At 44.8% G+C, this 15,869-nt stretch overlaps 1 protein-coding gene across 16 annotated transcripts in view; it reads right to left on the bottom strand.

Moving 5' to 3' along the window:
- Nucleotides 1-1,492, bottom strand: part of NTRK2 (neurotrophic receptor tyrosine kinase 2) — a 203,686-nt gene extending 202,194 nt beyond the window's left edge. For 15 of the 16 annotated variants that reach the window (XM_064643023.1, XM_064643025.1, XM_064643026.1 and 12 more), the window contains exon 1: nt 827-1,184. In XM_064643023.1, coding sequence (XP_064499093.1) covers nt 827-1,035 — 209 coding nt within the window. In that variant the 5' untranslated portion in view covers nt 1,036-1,184. Of the gene's footprint in view, nt 1-826 lie in introns of all 16 variants that reach the window. The other variant, XM_064643024.1, reaches the window with a different exon arrangement.
- Nucleotides 1,493-15,869: the final 14,377 nt, after the last annotated feature.

Below are 15,869 nucleotides of genomic sequence, written 5' to 3'. Positions count from 1 at the left end.
AGGATGCAGGATTTAACATGAAAAGCAAGAGCACTCCCTCACCAAAGACCGTCTACAGGCCAACGAGGATGGAAGTACCACATGGAAACGAGGAGGGAAAAAAAACTTTTTTGCACCTTCCTCACGCTTAATTAGGGTTTCCTAATCGCCTACCACTTGCTGACAAGCAGCACAATGTTCATTCATCTGCAGGCTTCGTATTTTCTCCTTCCAGCCACCTCCACTGAGAAAGGCAAACCAGGTTCGCATTCCTATGGCTAGGGTTTGGAGGGTAGTTTGCTGTCACTTCCATCAGAATCTGCCGCATCCCTTTCCTTTTTTTTTCTTTCTTTTTTTTTTTTTAATAGGAAAAGAGAACATGAGAGATCTGGGGTGAGGTTCGCAGCAATAAACTGAGGCAGAGAATGTAAAAAAACCAATAAATAAAATAAAACCTTCGTACCATACCTGCTGCCGCCGCAGAGGTGCGGGCTGACCGGTGCGCGCCCCTGGTAGGGGAAGGAGCAGGAGGCGGAAGCGGAGCCCCAGCCCCCCGTACCGCTCCCCGGCTGCCCCGTGTTCCCGCTGCGGCCGGCGGCGACCCCCGCCCAGTGCCCTGGGAACCGCATCGCGGCAATTAGGATTCACCCTCTAAACAGGTTGACAGCGGTACGTCTGGAAAGTCGCGTCCAAATTAAATCATACGGGCTTTTAGTCTTCCAGCCACCGCATCTGCCCGCGGAGTAAGTGCCTCTCGGCGCGGGTCAGTTACCCGCCACCTCCGCCCGCAGCTTCCCCCGCCTGCTCCGGCCCGCCGCCCCCGCGCCTGGCCCCGGGCCGTACTCACATCTCGGTAACATTGTCGCCCTCGGCGCTCCGCTGCGGCACGGGGAAGGAGGCGATGCCCGGCGACGACTCCGTGCACCAGATCCGCCAGGAGCTGCAGTTGCAGGACGCGGGACAGCCCAGCGCACCCCGCCAGCAGCCCAGCACCAGACAGCACAGGCACCACAGCCGCGCCAGGCCGGGTCTCGGCCTCCGCCGCCAGGACACCATGCCGTCCCCGATCACTCCAGCGCTGCCCCGACGGCCTCCTCCTGCTCCCTGCGCCGCCGCCGCCGCTGCCGGGGCGCTCGGCCGGAGGGTGCGCAGCCTTCCGCGCCGCAGGCGGGCAGACGGGACCGGTGCTTACATGGGCGCGCCGCAGCCGCAGCCACACCGCCCCGCGGCGCTGTCCGCCCGGGCACTGCGCGAGTCGGCGGGGGCCGGACCCGGGCGGCGCGGAGCAGAGGCCGACCGGGGCCTCCGGCGCGGCGCGGCACCTGCCCCCGGCCCCGCGGGCTGACAGCGACACCGCCTGCCCCTGCGGCTACTCCCGATGATGCTGCAAAACGCGCGGGGCGGCGGGGGCAGGTGGCGGAGGCTGCGCGCCTACCTGCGGGGGCTCGGGCGGCGCTGCCCGCCGGAGGGAGGGCGAGCGGATGAGGAGGGAGGCGCAGCTCGCGGTGGCGGCGGGGCTCGGGGCTCCGCGCTCGCCGCTTTACGCACCGTCTCCTCCTCCCTCCAGCTGATAATAAACCAGCTCCGGCTCCTGCTCCAGCCCAAGACGGGGAGCTGCCGGCAAAGTGACGTGGGGCTGACGCAGAGAGGGGCAGAAACTCCACAAAATGAGCTTGAAATAAAAAAAATAATTAAAAAAAAAAAGGACATGGGAGGGAGGAGGGGGAGCGGGGGAAAGGGAGGTTGCCGAAGAGCAGATACCAATAGGCAGGCTGCGCCTGAGCTTTCAGCCTCGCACATACATACGCGCGCACACACAAAGAGGCGTGCACGCACCCCGCGGGATGGGGAGCGCCCCGCCGCCTGTAAGAGCTGTCTGCCCCGGCGGGCGGACAGAGGCACTTTGCCGAGGGGCACTTGGCATCCCCGCCAGGGCGAGAGCTCGCCATCGGGTGATAAACCATCGGGGATGGTGTGAAAACCCCGGAAATCAACGGATGAGCGAGCCTAGTACTCCTTGTTCTTCCCTTGACAGCTCTGCGGTCGGGGGTGCTTTGCGTTTTTCTGCCCCCGCCCCCGCTTGCGGGTTCCGCAGCGCTGCCGGTGAGCCGGATCCCGCCGCAGCGCCCCGCACTGAGCGCTCCGCAGGCGCCACCGCGCGTCCCGCCGCCGCCGCCGCCGCGTACCGCAGTCCGGCCCGCACTGCCTCCGCGCGGAGCAGTGAACCCCCGACCGCCCCATGGACCCCCAGGCGCCAGGGGGACGACACACGGCACGCAGCAAGGAGTTATCATTGCTGTGCATCGAGGCTGAGGCAAGTCCGAACGACATACGTGTGTCACGCATTCGCAGGTGCAAAGAGCAGCTGATCTGGGATGTTCTTCCCTTGCCGTTTCTGAGACTATGTGCTTCTGTCCTGGTACACGGCGGGTAGTCCTTGCTCTCTGTCAACAGGTTCTTCACTTAACCTCTACTGTTACATCAAAAGATGGTGATGGTCCTTTCTTACCTAATTACCTGAGCTGAGTATTTTCAGATTAGTAAATCTGGGTGAATTAAAGAAAGAAAAGGTTACACAATTTCTCTTACTAAGATACAGAACAAACAGTCAATAGGCTGATAGAAAGTGCTCGGGAATCAATTTGACATGGCACTTATTAATTGAAAGCACACTTCATTCTTTTTGCATTTGCTCAGGCTAACAGGAAAATCCCCGTCTTACTGAATGCGTTTGTAGGCCTGGCATGGCCACAGACAGGGTTAGTTTTGCTTTCAAAGAACATCCTGCTAAGAAAGTCAAAGCTGAAACACTGATTTATACTTCCCCATGAGGCAACAAATGAAGACTAGACAAAAAGACATAATTGAAAAATACTATTGATCATGATATACTTAAACCTAATTTATTTGAAGTTTAAGTAAAATGTTTACAGAGATACTCAGAATATATTGCCTCCTTACCAAGTTCAGCACTTTATTTTTTTTTAAATAAAACACAAGGAAGATGAAGAGAGGCTCAAGGAATAACAAAGCCAATGATGCAGCATAAAAACATGGAAGGACCATACGAAATATTATTCAGTGCAAGGCCTTTTGTATACAATTAATACAATTTTTTTTAAGGCACCAATAGCTTTAAAATAAAATATTTCTCCAAACAAAGTATTTATAGAAGGATAGCTAGTAAGATAAAAAGGTCATGGAAAAATTTTCTAGAGGCAAAACAGTTTGGTATTTTTAAAGGATTTGGAGGCAAGTGTTAAAAGAGAGAAAAATTATTTGCATAAACTGCAATATGATTCTATTTTCAATCTTCAGTAAGATCCTTAATGCAGGACAGAAGTAAAATTTTGAAATCTGTAAGTTGCCGTAAAACCTTCTTTACTGTTCTCCAGCAAATTCTACTTACAGCTTTGGAAAATATGCTTTATTCCCCCTCTCTCTCCTGGATGAACATGAAGACATCAGCTCTTTATGGCCATAATTACTCATTGCAATTCTACTTGTGATTTTATGACAATTAGGTCACAGTTATCTAATCATATATGGGCACATACTTAAACTTTATTACTTCACAGACATCTTAGGTCTCTGTTTTCCATGAATTTGCAAAACTGACAAGTTGTCAAAGAAGTTTTAGATAAAACTATGCAGCTGGATCAAAGTGGCTAATGAGATGGTTCAATGGTATTGAAATGACAAAGTTCTGTAGGCAAGACCATAAATTCATAAGGCTGCAGGTAAGCGTTAAATAGTGCTAGAGCAAACACTTGGAAAAGGAATCATCACCATTGTGGTAAACATCAGTTTATATTTTCTGCAATTCAAAAAATTTCTCATGAGGGTGTTGCTGAGTTATACAGTAATCATTGCTTAGAAGTTTGGTGACATAGATTTCTGCATGACTATGCCAAAACTTACCAGATGTGAAAACGTAATGGTAAAATACCAAATTCTGTTAAAAATCTATTTCCCCACTAAAATTAGTATTTTATCAAAATAGTCTGGGAGGAGAATAGGGGAAGATAGCAGACTGAAAGTGCCACCAGAATTGTCAAAATGAAAGCTAGGGAATGCTGCACTGAGAAATACCATTGCTGGCCTAGTGGGGGAAGCAGCAACTCTTTCAATAGGCACAGTTCCTGCTTTGAGTCTTTAAATTCTAGAATTATTTAGATAGCTGTATAAAGAATTTCTGTGGTAAGTCATGACTTTATTTTACGTAGATAAGGTTTATTTTTATGTATTCTATGTTTTTTTCTTACAGATTAAAGAAAGTAGGAAGGAACTTCAAATACCCAAGTACTTCCTATTAATCAGTACTTAAGAAAGAGCCACAATGTGAATCAATACTTAAGGGAGAGCCACAACTAAACCACTAGAGATAAATAGCTTTCTGATAATGCTGCAAAAGCAAACATCATCCTGATGGTGTTAAAACTGGAGCAAAGTTGAAAATATGACAAAGCTATAAAGTGTGATTAGAGGGCTAGAAAATATGAATTCTGAGTCAAGATTGAAAGAACTGGCTTTCTTCAGTGCATGAAAGTCTGACAGGAAGTGCAATAACACCCCTGAAATATGTAAAAGGGCATGCAAAGGGACAGGTAATATTTTTTTCCTTGTCTGGGGAATAGGACAAGTAATACACTTGATTTACAACAAGGATGATTCATGTTTGACATTATGAAAACTTTTGTATGAAAAGGACAGTTAAGCACCACAAATAGATCACTTTGGAGAACACTCAAATCTTGAATAATAGAGCCTTCTCAGAGCAAGTGAGGTGAACCTCTTCAGGGCCGGTGAATTAGAGTCAGATTTGCCTTAGGTAGATGAAAGCAAATTAACAACCTCCCAGAAATTCTGTTTCCTTGCAATACACATTTCTTTGCCCATTTTTTTTACTGCTGTAGATAAAGTTACGTGGGAGCACATTCATCTGAATATATTAGGAGCAAAACCTGAACATAATGAAATACTCAGTGTTTCCTTGAAATCACTATGCTAAAGTTAAGTTTAATCACTCTGAAGCTTTAATTCATACACCATACATAAAGAACATATCACTGAATAGAAATTATAGTAAATTTCTGTAAAGGTGGTTAACATGAATTTGTGGGAAAAAGTCAGCACCTGAAAATTCAAAGAATCCCCCTGAGAGTAGTGTTATTTAGGTGGGGGAATAAGTAATTATACTGCTGAGTCTGAGAACAGGTCACATGATTTGTGTACCCTATCTTGGCAAAAGCGTGTGTATACAGAAAGACTAATCTTATCAAAACTGCATAGAAATAAATGCTTACATTTTGCTTCCAGTTTCAAAATATTTAGCTCTTACAAGAGGGAGAGGTTGGACACCTCATAGGAACTCATGATCTTGTCAGAAACCTTTTGTTTTCTAGAGAAATATCCCAATTCCCATAAAACTTTCCATACAAAGATGTCCTTGTGTTCAAGAACTGTGGTCAGAGACACGCATCTGCACCACGACCCAGAGCAAGCCTATGAACTCCAACCGCCAGCATCTGCTGGGCTGATAACTACTCTGAGATGTACCTGCCTCTCTTAAATGAGCTCGCACATCTTTTCCCTCAATGGCAAAAATTGGTTTCCACACAGCTCTTTTCTGAATTTCCTTCAAACACGAGGCACTCTCTGAGTGTTTTAGCCTGCCTTTTGTTCTTTGCAGTGTTCCACCTATTTGCAGATTTATCTAGCTACTTGATCATGGCTGATTTTGCATTCCTAATAATGGAAACGTTTACCTTATCGCTTTCAAGCACCGTTCAGCATTTATTGGGTTTTAAGGGAAGCTGAATCCTGCCACCTTGTGCTCAAGAAAATTAGCACACCTTTTTGTTTTTGGAAGGAGTGAAAAAAGAGAAAAGGGGAAGGAAAAGTTGACTAACTACCATGTTTCTATTAAACAAGGAATAAAATGGGGCTCTGAGTGCACAGTGATTGGGTCCAGTTCGATATTGCCTGGGATGTCTACCTGAGATTTTTTAAAAAGGACAGTCAGTCTTCTAGGGACGCTGTTCACACCGGACGCTGTAACACCATGGAGTGTTGCTTTTCATATCCCTACAGAGTGTCGAAGTCCCCCATGCCACACCCATGCCCTTATGAGGGCAAGACATTTAACTAGCCTCTTGTCCCATAGCCTGTGTTTGTGTCATGGCTGCTGGTATTAATCACAGAGTTCCTGGTTACTCTTGGTCACGTTTGTTTGCTATAAGAGCAGTGCTGCTTTCTTTTCATCAATAAGCAGTCACATCATAGAGTGGAGGGAAGGACCCTTTTCATTTATAAAAAAAAAAGTTAGTATTTCTTGGGGAAATGGTAAAAGTAGTGATTGTAAGGAGCATGGATCTCCCTTTTTTGCTGAAGTCCAAGGCAGGATTCTTTTTTTCTGGCTGACAGGGCTCCACAAGTAATGTGTGAGTGCAAACATCATCCTGAAGGTGGTCGAACTAGAACAAAAACTTGAAAAGGTATCTTCCTCCACCATGTGCTTAATTGCCCCCCCTCTGTGTCACTGCAGGCTCTTAACCCAACATCAGTCTATTTTTTCCACCACACTTGTGAGTCTCTCTGCAGCCAGCCAAACTGGGCAGCTTGTTGTTTCTGCAACTATCCAGTTATCACCTTATGGACAACTGAAAGCAAAGACAAATTATGTGCCTACCGGTAAGACTTCAGCAACAGGGATCCCAAAGCAACTGATCAGCCCTGATGTCTTGCTGGGTTATTTCAAACAGTGTTTGTTCAGGTTAAGTTTGCATTAATAGCATGGACTTGTTCAGTTCACAGAAATTGTTTTTTCCTCAGATGATCCAGCTGTCTATATGTCTGTTTGCACACATATATTTTGTTGTGCAAATCATACTTGTCTTTCTGATTAGGAGGGTTCAACAGGTGGAAAATGGCAACATAATAAAAATCTGTCAGTCAGTTGTCAGTTTTCTTCCAGTTTAATGGGAGAAGATGGTAGGATTTTTTTGCCACAATGAGCACATGATATTTTGAATCCTCCTTTACAACAGTCAATGAACAAGAAGAGAAAGAAAAAAAAAGCACTCCCCAAAACCCAGTCTCCAGGACACTAATTAAAAAGATCCAAAATCATCTGAAAACTTAGCTATTGGAACATTGCAAGCTAGCTTCACTTGGCATTACAAATTGCTGAGTTACTGCTACTCTTGTCATTTATATGCACAGGGACTACATAACATGAATATGCATTGCTCATGATTATGATTTATGACTCCTTGTCCTTTCAGGCTGTGGGAAATACACTAACCTGGAGAAAGAAAGCTCTGTAATTTATTGCTCAAGATAGACATAATTTAATTTATGATGCAGTTATGCTTGTCATGGCTATGCTAGCATTTCATTCAAACAAAGGGCAAATCGCATTATAAGGCCTGTTTCTCCAAGGGAAAATGCTGCTTGTACAGTTGTGTTCATTGTTGATGGCGTGCAGAGGACATCGTAATTCTGTTCCAAAACTACTGATGATGGCTGAGCATGCCTCTTGTCACAATGACATAGGTAACAGCCGTGAGCAGTGATAAGCAATCAAAGTAGTAGAGATCTGGAAGGTTAGAAATCAATTGCTTCCAGCTGATCAGTTTAGGACTGAGAGATCCTGATGGCTGGTACACCAACTGTAACTGGAGGTCATTACTCCACTTATGGATAATATACTGTGAATGTCTTGATAAATCGAATCTTCTAACTGAAAATCACGTTTATGGGAGCATTCTTAATTTTTCTTTCCCTTTCTTAAGAACATTGGTACTAGAGGCAATACTATGTAAATATAGTATTTGTTAACAGCTTCTCTTTCCTTTTTGTCTCTCCCTGTCTACCTTTCCCCTCCGCAACACACAGATTTGGTCACAGGGCAAGAGGGACTCTTACATAATGTTTAGGTTTCTATGGTACTTCCCCTCAGTTTCCCACAGCAACCATACAGAGCAGGAGACATTTTAAGATGTACCATCATCATCACTTATAAATCCTTTTCCCAAGATTCTTAAGGTAACATTGGTTTTCCACATGCCCATGTCCAGTTAAGACAGAGGCACCATTTGGTTCAGTTTTCTGAAGTCCAGCAAACAATGTTGCCTTGTGGTTTGGCAACATCTGGATCAAAGAGCTGATAGTCACCATTCTCTTCACAGAGAATGCAATAAAAGTTTAAACTATGAGAACATTTGGGTTTTGAAAGTTTTAGCTTAAACCAATCTCGCTATTTTTGCTACCCTCTTTAAATGTCTAGTTAAGGCAGTGTCCAGCTTGCTGTCTAAGCAGCTGGACCAATTGCATGAAGCATATTATGTACAGTTCAGCGCAGAAAGCAGTCTCTTGACTGTTAACAGTATTTACAGCAATTTAAGGTGAATTCACCTTACAACTTAGGTTCTGATGCTGAAGTCAGTGAAAGATTTGTATTATCTTATCTGAAGCTTATCCATTAAGCACAGCTTAGTTCTTAGCAGTTAAATTCTGTTTGAGTTGTACTTTTTTGCTTTGGCCTTATGTTCCATGTGTTAGCCTGAAGTGATAATGTAGCAAAAGTTTATACCTACTTTCAGTAGAATTCACTTTAAGTTTTTTTAGGGATTATCTTTTTTAGATTTATGAAAATTCTTGTTAATGTATTCTATTCATGTCCAAAATATTTGATTTTGTTCTCTTCCTATGCTGCTGCTTTTTTTTTTTTAACATGGCATGTTGATGCCTGAACTTTCACTAAATATATTTTTCATTTGAACATTTTATCCAAGAATTACAGAGCGAAAAAGAACCTTCTATTAAGGTTGCCAATATAAAGCATTTAAACTTGTTTTTCCTCCATCTTTTGCAGTTTCATTACATAGCCTACCTGAAGGGCAACTTCTCTCCTCAGAGACTGGTGCTTTTACTTGTCTTTTACATAGACAGTGCTTTCTGGGATCTGTTCCCATTAAAAGTACCTATTAATTGCTTCTCTTTCTTCCTGGGCCTCTGCTGTCAGATACCACACCTCAGACATGTCACAGGGGTTCTTCTAAATTTTTTAGGTAAATACAAGTAGAGGGGTGGAGTAACTGACAACACTGGTGACACATCATCACCTCTCAGTTTTTTGCTAGATCTTTTCTCTTTTCAGCTATTTCAGAATTTCAGGCCATTCCAGCTGAAGAGACAAGTAGATGGAATAACAGGAGAGGAACTCACCCTATGACAGGGAAAGAGGAACAAGTACTGTGGATTCATTGCTCCCCACACCTAAGAGATGAATTTGGCATTACTCCTCATGAGTACTGTTGGGTACTCCTCTTTGCTTGGCCTCTGGAGCAAGAATTCTCTGATTTGGTTAGTAATTTTGTCAGTAATTTTGTCCCACAATGAGAAAAGAAGCCAAAAAAAAAGCCAGATGCTTTAAACTTGTTAATATCAAACAAACAGGTTTTCTTAGCTGTGCCCATTTTAATCTGCTTTTGAAGACATCTCCTCAAGAAAGATCATCTTCTGAAGAAGATACATTTTCCTTAGCAACAGAGACAGACTTTAGTGTCAAAATTCATCTAATTACATGTAGAAATTCACAGTATAACTCTATGTTCCTTTTATATTTAGTCGTGAGAAATAGACAATGGCTGACATATCTCATCCTACAGTAAAGTCTGACCAGATCACATGGATCATTTCCTGGAAGTACCTGTTTATAGGGTTCGTGTTATAGGAGGGATGGCTGAGGAGCATCCTGGGAAATGAAGTCTCCTATGTACTCCAGCACACATGGGCAGTGGAGTACTCTGTATGATTGGTTGGTAGAATCACATGTTGTGACGTGTACTTTCAAAGTGCATATAAAAGTTGTTTGTCTCTAATAAATGGATCTGGTTGCTGAACCCTCAACCGACTGGGTCCATGCGGATTTATTATATTATTATATTAATAAACTGCCACACATGGCACATAAAATGGGACTTCCCCTGTACCAGGGGTGAATGGGGACTGCCCTGTATCAGGGTAATTGCGGTAGCGTTTGGGGCTAGCTTGTTTTAAAAGCTAAAACAACGCTTTCCAAAGAAAAAATTCAGGCGTCGGGAGACCAGCGCAGCAGGACTGCGGGAAGGAGCTCTGAAAACTGAAGTTGCATGCACCTAGGTACACCAAGGAAAAAAGGCAGCAGAGAACTCAAGGTAAGAAGCCAGCATGGGATGTTCAAACTCCAGGGAGATAGGCAAGGACACAGAAGCTGTGTGCCTATTATTAAGACAATATCCCACAGAAATAATGCAAGCTAATGTGATTGAACTGTTGCAATGGATAAGAGTAGTTGCACCAGGGCTTCCAGTGGTTGGAGCCTTAAATATAACCACCTGGCAAAGGACCGGGAGAAAAATGAAAGAAAGATCAATGTTCAGTGATGTAGAAGCCTTTAAATGCTTGCCTACCTGGACACAAGTTATGAATGCTCCGCAAATTGCTCAAAGAAAGCAAAATCCCTCCATAGAGACAAACATCAATTTTCCTTCACCCCCTACTAATGCTGATCTCCCAGAGATCAGGATTAGAGACAGGAGTGAGGGGGAACCGCAGGCAATGCAAGAGGAAAGTAGGTGAGAGGACTTAGTAATGGACTTGAGTTGGACTTTCCATGGGCAGGAACGGGAGGTGAACAATGTAAGTTATGGCTCTAGCCTGAGTTTTTGCGCACACGCGGGCTGTGGTGATGGGGCATGAAATTCAAACTGTGGAGCCGTTACAGAGGAGCAGTTTTTGAATTCCCACTGTGGCGTGGGGGAGGGGATCCCAGACAACTCACCCCCTTCGGTCACTGATGAGTCACGGCCATGTGGCGAGCAGATCGCTGCATGGGCGCTGCCATCTCGCACGGTCAGGGGACCAGAACTCGGGCCATCTCTTCCAGCCCTGCAGCCATCTTGTCCTAACCGTGTGAACAAGGAAGGTTTGCCTCTTCCATCACAGCAGCCATCTTCTGGCATGCCTCTACCAGGAGCTGAGTGTGTTGGTACAGCGGGTGGTGAGGCATCGGAAGATGCAGGAGAGGAATCCACTGTGGTTCCTCTGGGTGAGGACGAGTGTGTGCGAGCGGGTACATCAGTAAGCCGGTGGGAAAGGTGTCGAGAGGAAGTGATGCGGATTGGAAGGTTATAAATGCACGTCATTTACCAGCCACGGCAAACCCCTCAATTTCAGTCTGCCTTATGACATAACTAAGGAGTTGAGGCAAATTGTTAAAGAAAGTGGTGTTTCCTCGTCTCATGTGTTTTCGTATTTGGAGACACTGAGTACTACATATGTTTTTACCCCGCAAGATTGGAAGATGTTGTAAAAGATGATTTTAACAACCCAGTACAGATCTGGCTTACTGACTTTCGGGAGAATTGCACAGCTTATGCAAATGATCTTAGCAGCTTGCAGGTGGGTGTGACTTGTAATCATTTGATGGGGGAGGGAGCCTACACGGCACCCGAATCCCAGGTTGGTTACCCTCGAGAGATATAAGAGGTAATCACAAAAATGGCTTTAAAGGCAGTAAGGAGGCTTCCTAACACAGACAGGGATAGTAATTTATCCTTTGCAAAGATCCTACAAGGACCAACAGAGTCCTTCTCACGATTCCTCGATCAGCTGCAGGGTTCATTAAGCAGGCAGATAGAAAACGGCGATGCGAGAGAATTGCTTTTCAGGCAGCTTGCTTACGAAAATGCTAACCAGGATTGTCGGCGAGCCTTGCAGACCATCCCTGAAAGGGAAAGCTGCACGATTGCTGAGATGGTCCGAGCGTGTTAGAATGTCGGATCAGTTGAACATCATACTGCTTCTCTAGCAACAGCCTTAAGTGCCCAGTTGAGAATACAGGACAGAGGAAAAGGGAAGGGCAGCTGCTACCGATGTGGGGCTACCGATCATTTCTATAAGAACTGTCCTAGGAAACCCCCTTTGGCAGTATGCCAAAAGTGTCATAAAGGGAAGCAGTGGTCTAGTGAAGGTTGGACTTGAGTCGACCTGAGGTAAAACCCTTCCCATCAGGAAACTGGAAGCGGAGTGCAAAGCCGCGCGCCCCGGTCCATCAAATAAATGCTGCCCAAGAAAACTGGTTAGTGACTTACTCGCCACCACGGCAGGAAGTGCAGGCCTGGACCCAGCCTCAGATCAACCAGTAAACATAAATTCCACTGCCGTAGTGTTGGTTCCCACAGGAGTTTGTGCACCCTTAGGCCCAGGAATCCCATGCCCTTCTAGTTGGACATTCATCAACCACTAGGATGGGTTTGTTTGTCCTAGCCAGAGTGATTGATTCTGACTCCTAAGGTAAAATACAAATCACGGCATGGACACCAGTGCGTCACCACCTGGGGAGGGGGAAAGGGGCTCAGGGGCTTTCAGGAGCACAGACAACCCTCAAATATTTTGGACAAGGGCTATCTCTGCGGCACAATCTATAATGACTTGTCACATAGACGGATGCAGATTTAAAGGCTTAATGGACACAGGCACGTACGTCTCTATCATAAAGGACACTGAGTGACCAGCTGACTGACCCACTGTATTTCCTGCTTCGACTATTCAAGGGGTTGGAGGTATGCAGAGGCCTAGGCAGAGTGCACAGGTGCCTACAGTGTTGGGGCCAGAGGGGCAGTTTGCCAAGATAGCACCTTTTGTTGCTCCTATCCCGTGCACTCTGTGGGGAAGAGATGTATTAGACCAGTTTGGCACTGTCATGCAAATTGCGACAAGGGATGCTCAGGATTTTCAGTGAGGGCCATTGACCAGCTGTTCCAAGGACAAATTAAGCTGACATGGAAGACCAATGACCCTATATGGGTCAATCAGTGGCCCTTAAAAAGGGAACGGCTCGTTCACCTGAGAGATCTAGTCCAAGAGCTACTAAATGCAGGACATATAGTGCCAACCTCCAGTCCATGGAACACTCCGGTGTTCTGCATTCTGAAAAAGAGTGGCAGATGGCGTATGCTGCAAGATCTTAGAGCAGTCAATTCAGTCCTAGAACCTAGGGGGGGCATTGCAACTAGGACTCCCCTCACCTGCTATGCTTCCAGCAGGATGGCCGTTAATGGTAATTGACCTAAAGGACTGTTTCTTCACCATTTTCCTACACCCTGATAATGCCCCATGTTTTGCTTTCTCAATCCCTCCTTTAAACCACACAGAGCCTATGCAGGGGTACCACTGGGTCTTTTTGCCCCAGGAGATGCATAATAGTCCGATAATTTGTCAGACTGTTGTGGCTAAGGCTATCCACCCTGTCAGAAAACTTCACCCTTCAGCTATTATTTACCATTACATGGATAACATCTTAGTAACCACGGCCACAGAGACTGAGTTACAATCTGTCGTAAGTGCTCTGACTAATGCTGTCCAAGAAGCAGGGTTGCAGGTTGCTCCAGAGAAGATCCAACAATTTCAACCCTGGGCCTATCTTGGATAGAGGATCACGCAGCAGGAAATCACACCCCAGCCACTGATGATCAAGGTAAAAGACACTTTAACCTTAAATGACTTACAGCGATTCTTAGGAGTTTTAACTGGTTAAGGCCTATCTTAGGCTTAACTACAGAGGAGCTTCATCCTCTTTTTGAACTGCTCAAAGGCAATCCATATCTAACATCCATTCAGTTCTTAACTGCAGAGGCAAAGCAGGCCTTAAAGACATGTTCTCAGGTGATTGAGAATAGACAAGGCAGAAGATGAAATCCTGACCTTCACGTTTGCCTTGCACTTGTTCCTAGCAGGTTCCAGCCATTTGCAGTTTTGTTCCAGTGGGATCAGGCCAAATCTGATCCCCTGAGGATCCTGGAGTGGCTATTTCTGCCCCACTCACAACCAAAGACTGTGTGAACAATTAACGAAATGTTTGTTAAGCTTATCATTAAGGGCAGAGGACATCTACAGGAGCTGGATGGACTGGATCCTGCAACCATCTACATCCCAGCGACGAAGCACAACTCGACTGGCTACTGGCAGAAGATGCTGGATTCCATACAGCCTTGGCAGGCTATCATGGTGACATTTCAATTCATTATCCTAAACACAGATTTTGGGCAGAAATGGGTAACCTACCCTTAAGAGCCACACGCCGATGTCAACACCAACCAGTAAACGGCCTTACTGTCTTTACTGACACATCTGGGCAGTCCAGAAAAGCTGCACTGACATGAGTAAACTCTGTCACAGGACAGTGGGACAGAGGTACAGACCATAAGCCGTGGCTCAGTACAGGTCCTAGAACTTGCAGCTATTCATATTGCCTTTGAACTGTTTTGTGATCAGCCAATTAACATTGCCACAGATTCGTGTTATGCAGCAAGTTTAGTCTCACATCTCGAGGCTTCCTTTCTTTGAGATGTTACTAGTCCCCACTTATTTGCTGAGATACGTACTGTATGTTTTTTTGTTAACCATAGAAAATTTGACTTCTGTGTAATGCATGTTCTTTCGCATACAGAAATGCCAGGGCCCATAGCAGAAGGTAACCAAAGAGCTGATGCTGCTGTTATGATTGTCATAGTACCTAGAATTCTGGAGCAAGCTAAATTGTCTCATACCTTTTTCTATCAGAACGCACGTTCTCTAAAAAGACAATTTCAGACCATCATTAACCAAGCTCAAGACATAATCATGTCATGTCCAGACTGCCAACAAATTACTCCAATACCATCCCAGGAAGGAGTTAATCTCAGAGGACTGATAGCCAATGAGATGTGGCAGACAGACATCACACATATAGCTGAGTTTGGTTGACTAAAATATGTCCATGTTACAGTCGACACGCATTCCAGATATGTAACTACCACTGCACATACTGGGGAAAAGGCAAAAGATGTCATAAGGCACTGACTTAACTGTTTTGCAACATTAGGAACCCCGAAAAAGATAAAGACTGACTATAGTACTGCTTACAATTCAGCAAAAGTCAAAACCTTTCTAACAGACGGGAATTTCTCACTCCACAGGCATACCACACTCACCTACGGGACAGGCGATGATGGAGAGAGAACACTGTACCCTAATAGACATACTGCAAAAACAAAAAGAGGGGGAATCCATCTGTAGCCCACAGGAACGTCTGTGGAAAGTGACATACGTATTAAACTTCTTAAATTGTGTCAGTGCAGACCAAAGTAGATACGAAAGACAACATAGACCTCAAGCATTTTCCTCTCCCAAGCCACCAGTCATGATAAAGAACTTAATATCAGGACAATGGATGGGACCGGTGGATCTTGTAACATGGCGAAGAGGATGTGTTTGCATATCTACAGGCACAAAACTAAAATGGATTCCTTCCAGGTGTGTCAAACCTTATGTAGGTACATCTTCACAGCAGGAGCAAGTGCCGGAGGTGACAACTGAAGAGACTACAGACAAAGACACATAACTGTTGACTATTGCTGAGATTGACCTGTGTGGCTAAAATACAAAAACCTAATAAAAATCATAAGTATGCATGAGAAGAGAGAGTGAGACGGCTGTCTGCATGAATGTCAATAAGTGAATGAGAGAGAATTGTGTGGATATAGGATTATATGTGAGTGTATAAGCACTTTAAACCCAATAAGCCTTAAAAAGGCTGCCCTTACAAGACAGCTCTACCATGATTGCATTAGAAAAAACTCAGTACACAACACTCATCCCCCAAAAACCATTTTGTTGAAATAAAGTTGAATTATCCCTGTTCTACGCAGACCCCTAGAAAAGTAGAGGTCGATATTTCACCCAGTTACACAAAAAACCCTCAGATTAATAAAGTTGTTTTTCATTCCAGTTGCATACAAACCATTAGAAAATAAAAGTTTGAGATTATATCAAACAATTTCAAAAGGTTAGAAGAAAAGTTC

Source organism: Pseudopipra pipra, chromosome Z (assembly GCF_036250125.1).
Source record: "Pseudopipra pipra isolate bDixPip1 chromosome Z, bDixPip1.hap1, whole genome shotgun sequence".
NCBI lineage: Eukaryota > Metazoa > Chordata > Aves > Passeriformes > Pipridae > Pseudopipra > Pseudopipra pipra.
The sequence above is the reverse complement of the archived record's forward strand: the minus strand, read 5'-3'. Positions and strand labels throughout refer to the sequence as shown.